Source organism: Diaphorina citri, unplaced genomic scaffold, assembly GCF_000475195.1.
Source record: "Diaphorina citri unplaced genomic scaffold, Diaci psyllid genome assembly version 1.1 scaffold227, whole genome shotgun sequence".
In the NCBI taxonomy this organism is placed as follows: domain Eukaryota; kingdom Metazoa; phylum Arthropoda; class Insecta; order Hemiptera; family Psyllidae; genus Diaphorina; species Diaphorina citri.
Window position 1 is genome coordinate 254,239 of NW_007377664.1, and position 8,997 is coordinate 263,235.

General features: G+C 43.0%; 1 protein-coding gene across 1 annotated transcript in view; it reads left to right on the forward strand.

The window, feature by feature from the left end:
* Nucleotides 1-5,131: 5,131 nt before the first annotated feature.
* Nucleotides 5,132-8,997, forward strand: part of LOC103506330 (carboxyl-terminal PDZ ligand of neuronal nitric oxide synthase protein-like) — a 7,188-nt gene continuing 3,322 nt past the window's right edge. The window contains exons 1-3 of the mRNA XM_008470715.1: nucleotides 5,132-5,138; nucleotides 6,198-6,376; nucleotides 7,690-7,896. Of these exons, the coding sequence (XP_008468937.1) occupies nucleotides 5,132-5,138; nucleotides 6,198-6,376; nucleotides 7,690-7,896 (393 nt within the window). The remainder of the gene's footprint in view (nucleotides 5,139-6,197; nucleotides 6,377-7,689; nucleotides 7,897-8,997) is intronic.

The following is an 8,997-nucleotide window of genomic DNA, read 5'->3' on the forward strand; positions in this document are numbered from 1 at the left end:
GTTTTTTTTTTTTTTTTTTTTTTAAAGAGGTTTGACAGAGGAAACTGTAACTGCTATGGTCTTATCTTCCCGAAATCGAAGAGAGAAGAAAGACATAGGAGAAAGCCAGCCGTTCCGAGAACGAACATTGTCCCATCAGGATAAAATCCGCCCCGGGCGGGAATCGAACCCGCGGCCTAGCGCTTACAAGGCAGACGCGCCACCAACCAAGCTAACTAGGCTGGCTTTGGTTTCATTTCAATTCGCTAGTAAAAAAAAAGTACCCAAAGAATTTCACCAAATCTTTTCGAGTCCGTTTCTCTTCATTTTTCTCTCGCGGATAATTTTAGTTGTACTTTTCTTCCGGAATTCCCCCTCTTCTGAAGCTCGTTTCCCCTCTTTTAGCGTGATAGAGCCTGTACTAAACCATATAGGAATTCCAAGATGGCGCACCATCGGCATCGGTTCCGTTTCCGTTAGGAAAGTTACACATTTACCCGGTCAACGTTTCAAGCTCCCCCTTGGTGGTCAAGAGTAAAAGGCACATTTCTTAAAAAAAAAAAAAAAAAAATCCGGTAGGTACCTCTATCTGTACCAGTCTATCACATAGGTATAAAGCTATAGGTAGGTACATCTGTGACGTGTAATCTGCCATAGATAGCAAATATGTGGGAGGACGACCAGACCAGACGGTAGGGGTGGGGGGGGGTCATTTCGCGAGAATTCTAATTGAAAAGTGCATGGTAAACAGACAAGAAGAGAAGGGAGAACGAGACTGAAGGAGGGGAAGTGCATAGTAAACAGACAGTGTTGAAGGGGAGGGAGAGAAGGAGGAGAGGGAAAAGAGGGGAGGGGACAAGAGGAGAGAGGTATGAGGTAGGGGGAGGGAGAGGGTAGAGGAGGGAGAGAGAGAAGGGGGAGGAGGAGAAGGAGAGAAGGAGGAGGAAAAGAAGAGAAAGAGGAGGAGAAGACGGGTAAGAGGAGGGAGAGATGGGGGAGGGTAGGGAAGAGAAGTGGTAGGGGAGAGAGAGGGAGGAGGAAGAGGGGAGGGAAGGGAACAGAGAGGAGAAGGGAGGAGGAGGAGAAGAAGAGAAGAGGGAGGGGCGGGGGAGGGGGGAGGCTAGAAAAGTGTTAGGGGCGGGAGAGAGGGAGGAATCTGGGCGGGGGAGGGGGTAGGCTAGAAAAGTGTTAGGGGAGGGAGAGAGGGAGGAGGGCATAGCAAACATTGAGACAAGCAGGAGAAGGGGTGGAGAATCTGCCTACTATAAAATGCAAGCTCTTTGCGGTCACAGGGAATGCAAGTGTTCCGCAGTGCCGCAGTGCGATGTGAAGTGGTACAACCAGGGGCGGAGGATGCTTTAAACCTGGCCCTCGTACCAGGAAGATATACGCACTTCGCAAAAGTTATGAATTATGAGGTTATGACATACTACATAGTAAGTAATATCTATTATTATTGAAGAAAAATCTTAAAAAAAAAAACTTTTGATAGAAGGAACTGTAAAAACTTTCACGGTCTTATCTCCCCGAAAGCGAAGAGAGAAGAAAAACAGGATAGGAGAAAGCCAGCCGTTCCGAGAACATAGCCTATTCTTTCAGGATAAGATACGCCCCGGGTGGGAATCGAACCCGTAATCTATCGCTTACAAAGCAGACGTGCCACCTTTCTATTTTCTACAGCTCACTGAAGTTTATTTCGGATTTTTTACTTTTTAAATTTATTTTCTATTTGTTTCTGAATTTTTAGTGTAGTATCGTATCACCAGTATTACACATACGCTCCGTCACTGTAGGAAAAACGGAAATGTGCATATTTTGTGGCGAGAAAACGGCACGATGCGATGCGGTGTGTGTGAAAATCGGAACACATAAAATATTCCCTCGTGTGTTTACAATGATAGACCGCAGAGACGAAACTTTGGGCTATAAATTGAAATTTGGGCCATCACTAAAACCGTTCAAGCATAAAACTGTGTCCACTCCACACATAGTCGACGCCGTCAATCGACTGTGTGTGTGTGAAAATCGGAACACATAAAATATTCCCTCGTGTGTTTACAATGATAGACCACAGAGACGAAACTTTAGGCTATAAATTGAAATTTGGGCCATCACTAAAACCGTTCAAGCATAAAACTGTGTCCACTCCACACATAGTCGACGCCGTCAATCGACAGAAATTTGGGCCATCACTAAAACCGTTCAAGCATAAAACTGTGTCCACTCCACACATAGTCGACGCCGTCAATCGACCGTCGACTGAAATCGTACACTGCTTCGATATCATAGATTCACCTCGTCGATCGACCGGGTCGACTAATATGTGTGGACACAGCATTAGAAACAAACTTTAAAAAACTCTCCCGGAAGCGAAGAGAGAAGAAAGACAGGATAGGAGAAAGCCAGCCGTGCCGAGAACGAACCTTATCTGTTTAGCATAATATCCGCCCCGAGCGGGAATCTAGTGTTTACAAGGCAGACGTGTTTACATTTACAAGGCTACTCTTGAAGCTAACTAGGCTGGCACCTCTACAAACAGTAGAGACAATACAAACTACAAGATAGGAGTTAAAACTGGTAAAATAAAGTTGGAATTCACTTCGTTCGTTGAATTAGGCCTAATTGAAAGTGAAAAACACGAGGAAAAACCAAAGCTCTGGGAAGTTGATTAGTTTTTAATTTTCCCGGTGAAGTGAGGAGGTGGGGGAAAAACTGGAAAAGTTTTGCAAAGTTCCCACGGTAGGGCGGTTGGCCAAATGATAGCTCTCCAGACCTAGTGAGATTTCAGTTAGGTCGGAACTGAAAAAAAAAAAAAAAAAAAAAAAAAAAAAAAAAAAAAAAAAAAAAAAAGTTTTAACTCGACGATTTTCCATTTAATTTATCCGTCTGTCTCTCTGTTGGTCTAGCAGTATGTCTGTCTAACTGTTTGTCTGTCAGTATGTCTGTCTAACTGTTTGTCTGTCAGTATGTCTGTCTAACTGTTTGTCTGTCAGTATGTCTGGTCTGTTGGTCTGTATATCTGTTGGTCTATCTATCTGTTTGTCTGTCTGTTGGCCAACCGCCCTACCGTGGGAACTTTGCAAAACTTTTCCAGTTTTTCCCCACCTCCTCACTTTACCGGGAAAATTAAAAACTAATCAACTTCCCAGAGCTTTGGTTTTTCCTCGTGTCTTTCACTTTCAATTAGGCCTAATTCAACGAACGAAGTGAATTCCAACTTTATTTTACCAGTTTTAACTCGTATCTTGTAGTTTGTATTGTTTCTGCTGTGTGGATAGAGGTGCCAGCCTAGTTGGCTTCGAGAGTAGCCTTGTAAATGTAAACACGTCTGCCTTGTAAACACTAGATTCCCGCCCGGGGCGGATATTATGCTAAACAGATAAGGTTCGTTCTCGGCACGGCTGGCTTTCTCCTATCCTGTCTTCCTTCTCTCTTCGCTTCCGGGAGAGTTTTTTAAAGTTTGTTTCTAATGCTGTGTCCACACATATTAGTCGACCCGGTCGATCGACGAGGTGAATCTATGATATCGAAGCAGTGTACGATTTCAGTCGACGGTCGATTGACGGCGTCGACTATGTGTGGAGTCTCAAGCCTTTTCCGCCACACCCGTTCCGACTATCTGGCAGACCAGTCAGGTCTAGCCCTGTCAGATGGTCTGAGCATGAGTGGCTGGCATTAGTCCGCTTTTGGACGTTTTTCATACATCTTCGCTTTTGCAAGAGACCAAAGTGACTTTTAACATGAAACTGTTAATAAATATAGGTAAACATAAGAGACAGAGAGTGAGTGTAAGAGTGAGAGAGGGAGAGGGAGGGAGAGAAAGCAAGAGAGAGAGCTAATTTTCTAGCCAAACACTATATGGATACAGTCTGTATTATGCAATAAATTTTGACAGTTCATTAATTCAAGAGTCAAATCTCCCCCCTCTTTCTCTCTCTCCTCTCTCTCTCTTCCCTCTCTCTCTCTCTCTCTTCTCCCTCCCTTACCTACCCCCTTCCTTCCCTGTCTCTCTCTTTCTTCCTCTCCCTCCCTCCATATCTCACTCTCTCCCCCTCTCTCCTCGTATTCAAAGAATAGGTGCACCCCGATACAGCAGAGGGTCATTTCTGACGTCATTAGAATTGGCTCAAATCCAGATAGCCCCTCCCTCCTCCCTCCTACCTCCTCCTCCTCCTCCCCCCCATGGCACATAGTATATGAAACCAGTAAACCGTAGAGGAAATAAGACGATTTTTTTTTTTTTTTTTTTTTTTTTTTAAAAAAATGGGAAGGAGGAAGAGAAGGAACGAGGAGAAGAAGAAAGAGGAGGAGGAGAAGAAGGAGGAGGAGAAGAAGGAGGAGGAGAAAAAGGAAGAAGAAGAAGAAGGAGGAGGAGAAGAAGGAGGAGAAGAAGGAAGAAGAAGGAGAAGGAGGAGGAGAAGAAGGAGGAGAAAAAGGAAGAAGAAGAAGGAGGAGGAGAAGAAGGAAGAAGAAGGAGAAGGAGGAGGAGAAGAAGGAGGAGGAGGAGGAAGGAGGAGGAGGAGGAGACGAAGAGGAGGAGAACAAAGATAGAGTAATAATACTTACGAAAACAACCTCAGGAAAAGATAAAAAGGAGAGGGAGGTATTTATTTCTATCTAATAAACCGTGAGCACATTATCAACTGACCCGTGAACAAAAAACCCTCAACGGGCCCCATCCTGTTCTGATAATTTAGCAACTGCCCCCCTCTCCTTCATTTCATTGTAAAAAAGAAAAGAAAAAATCTGTTAAAAGAAAAAATAATAACAGAAAAAAGTAACAGAAATTACATAAAATAAGGTAAAAAAAGAAGGTAAGAAAATAACAGAAAATGAACTAAAAAAAGAAAAAAAGTGAAAAAATAAGAGAAAAATAAAGGAAATAAGAGAAAATAAAGGAAAGTAAAAGGCGAATAATAGAAAGGTTGGAAGAAAGCGTGTTAAAGATGTACTCGCACTTACCCTGGGCGATGTTTTGTAATCATAATGGAAAGGCGCACAATGGATCAGGTAAAAAATAAACTGAAAAGAAAGGAAAGAGGGAAGATAATGAGAGGAAGAGGAGGAAGAGAAAGAAGAAGAAGAGGAAGAAGAAGAAGAAGAAGAGAAGAAAGGAAAGATAACGAATAAGAACAAATAAAATTGGACAAACATGAGAAGTAAGGAAAAATAATAATAATAATAATAATAATAATAATAATAATAATAATAATAAGAAGAAGAAGAAGAAGAAGAAGAAGAAGAAGAAGAAGAACTACCCCATAAGGAACAAAATGTTCGAAAGGTGAAAAATGTTCTTTTATTACATGATCACGGCCGAAAGTACCTATACATGGATGAAACCGGTTCTAAGAACGAAAGGTTTTCTTTGAAATATTGTGCCCTTTCCGATGGCCAGCCTAGTTAGCTTGGTTCGTAGCGCGTCTGCCTTGTAAGTGCTAGGTCGCGGGTTCGATTTCAGCCCGGGGCGGATTTTATCCTGGATTTCTCCTATTTCGTTCTCGAAACGGCTGCCTTTCTCCTATCCTGTCTTCCTTCTCTCTTTGATTTCAGGACGATAAGACCTTGGCAGTTACAGTTCCCTCTTCTCAACTAATTTGTAAATGTAAATGCAGTTTGTTTGTGTTATTATGTCACAACTTTGGTGCTCACTGCAGCATTGTAAATTTTATCCTGGATTTCTCTTATTTCGTTCTCGAGACGGCTGCTTTTCTCCTATCCTGTCCTCCTTCTCTCTTTGATTTCAGGACGATAAGACCTTGGCAGTTAGAGTTCCCTCTTCTCAACTAATTTGTAAATGTAAATGCAGTTTGTTTGTGTTATTATGTCACAACTTTGGTGCTCACTGCAGCATTGTAGGATTTTCCCAATATCTCAATAATCCTAAAATCACATGTTTACCTACCATGCTGGCACCGGTCGCTATGCGCATTTATTTCTATGTCATAGCTACTCATTTTCCTCACGAGGCTGAGTACCATGCTGGCACCGGTCACTATGCGCATTTATATTACATAGCTACCCATTTTCCTCACGAGGCTGAGCGGGCCCCGCAACAGCCAGTCACGGAATCAATCATTTGCATGATACAAAATTTCTTGACCCCGCCGGGAATCGAACCCGGGTCTCCCGCGTGCAAGGCGAGCGCAGTGACCACTACGCCATGGGAGCTGACTCTTCTCAACTAATTGGATAATGTGGTGCCGTCTCTGTTTCAGACTTACTCCTAGACCCCTCCGCCGAGGCCGCGTTCAATGATTCCTCTTCTACCCTCGATGTTCATTCTACAAAATCAGACTCGGTCCGGGCGAGTTCGCCATTGAAAAGGCCTCTCCGACTCGACATCATTCCACCTCCCCCACCTTCCATTAATCATACCACGAAAAAGTCGCCCCTGGTAAGTACTCTGGTGAACCCTAGCTCCAGTTGCAAATGGATAGGCTTGCCAAACGTCCCGAATTGGCCGGGACAGTCCCGAATTTCAGGGGGTGTCCCGGCGTCCCGTTCAGTTTTCAGGGGGGTCGCGTCCCGAATCGACATTTCGGATATCTGGCAAGCCTACAAATGGGTAAAAATTATTAATAAATGGTCGATTCCTATGTAAAAAGTTGTGAAAAATCCAAATCTGAAGCGTGAAGTTTAATGTGATGTCATCGCGTACGGAAGCGTATGCCGTGACGTCAAAGTTCAAGATTTACCGGTATTTTTCAAATCGAGTTATCTCGGGATCTAAGAGTCGTAGAAGAAAAAGAAAAATTCCGTTGTTCCTCATTTTTTCTGCTCTTTGACTTTGAAATCTCACCCAAGTAAGCCCAACTCGCCTATTCGGCACTGAAAAGGCACGAGCCCACACCTCCGCGGCTGAGTGTTTTTTTTTATGCGTGTTTCACCGCCGCGCCGTTTTCCGCTCCCGGTCCTGGACCGAAGGAAAAAAAAAAAAAAAAAAAAAAAAAAAAAAAAAAAAAAAAAAAAAATCTCTAATGTCTTTTTCAAGTACAACATAAGGGTTAAGTGGTGCCTTTCATGTGAGAGATTTTATTAGGTGGTTGAACCTAACTTAACCTTTTTGAACCCTGAAAAAGGTGTCTACTTGAAAAAAAAAAAAAAAAAAAAGTTTCTCCAGTTTACAAATGTCAGATCAACCGAACTAATTGAGATTTTTTATTCCGTTCCCACCCATCCAGGGCGAGCTTTAGCCTGTACAGATAAGGTTCGTTCTCGGAACGGCTGGCCTTTCTCCTATTCTGTCCTCCCTTCTCTCTTCCAACTTTCGGGACCATAAGACCTCTGTTGTTTTAAGGTGTGTCCACACACATAGTCCACACATATAGTCCCACAGCCGAGCCGTCCAACCTTGTGGGACACAGCTTTCTCCTCTACCGAACCTCAGAAATATTAATAACTTACAACCTCCATGGCCTAGTGGTATCACACTAGGGTTGCACGCCGTAGGTCCCGGGTTCGATTCCCGGAGGCTTGTTTCCGCTCTGTGCTTGAAGTTCGGGGTACGCTCAGCCTCATGAGGACAATTTGCATGATACAATTTTTTTGACCCCGGCGGGAATCGAACCCAAGTCTCCCGTCTCCCGCGTGCAAGGCGAGCGCAGTGACCACTACACCATGGGAGCTAACCACCACAAAGAATACCTAGGTACATACATGATTTGTTAGTTTTTTTTTTTAACAATAACTTCCATTTCTCCCCACCAGGGCGGCGCAGACATCTACTCCCCTCCTCTCTCGGATCACAAGCCTCATGGCGAAGGCGGCATGTCCACACTGAGCACACACCACGAGCTACAACTGATGCGAGAACAGCTGGACCAGCAAGCTCAGCAGACACAAGCCGCGCTGTCTCAGGTACATCTGCTCCGGGAACAACTACAAGTGGAGAGCAACGCCAGGATAGAAGCTCAGGTAAAGGACTTTTAATTATTAATTACCTAAATACATATATATCCTAAAAATGAGTAGCAGAGTTCCCTTGCTAAAGAAAGATTGAGTTACCTAGTGCAGAGTGGCGTAAATATCTACACTAAATAGAAACTGGAAACGGGCGTAAATACACTAAACAAACTGGACACGGGCGTAAATACACTAAATAGTAACTGGAAACAGACGTAAATACATTAAACAGGAACTGGACACGTTCGTAAATACACTAAACACACTGTAAATGGGCGTGAATACAGATTTTACGCTAAATAGAAAAAAAAATCGAGTACGTAATAGGTACTTATCTACTCCCTAACTTGTCAGCGGGTAGGTGTATTCTTCTTTCTCATGATGTTCAGTGGCCGATTTTGGCGATTTAGCTTTTTCATAAATCCATGCCAACCAATCCTAGGATTGAAGAGAAAGAAGAAGATAAATCCAGTCCGCGGGCTGAGCTATTTACAGTTGCCCCGAATTTCGGGGATTGGGCAGTTTGCATTTTTCACTCTCCGGAGTGAGCGGTTTTTTTTTGCGAATTCGGGGATCGAGCCTAACATGAACATGAAATAGCGCGACGCGACGCCCGGCCTATATTAACATGAGTTAAGCACGACTCCATGTCTTGCTAGATTAAATTTGTCATAGTTTTCGCTCTAATGACGGAGCGAATGACGTCATCAAATAGGCTGCATGGAATTGCAACTCTAGTTTTCACTTCAATAAGCGTTTTTATTATGTTTACATGTTACATGTTTTTTTACTTCATACATATTAACATTATTAACTACCTACATGTATAATGTAGGTAATGAGAAAGTATATTGCAATGTTTCCAAATTTTCAAAATCGGTAAATGTGTGGAAATATCCGTTTGTACCTTTTTCTATGTACATGCTTTCATTTAACTTGAGAGCTCTGGGTGTAACTTTTGAAAGATGCAAAAGATTACGCCAACATGATGATAATATGTTGAAGTAACATTAACTACCTACATGTATAACGTAGGTAATGAGAAAGTATATTGCAATGTGTCCAAATTTTCAAAATCGGTAAATGTGTGGAAATATCCGTTTGTACCTTTTT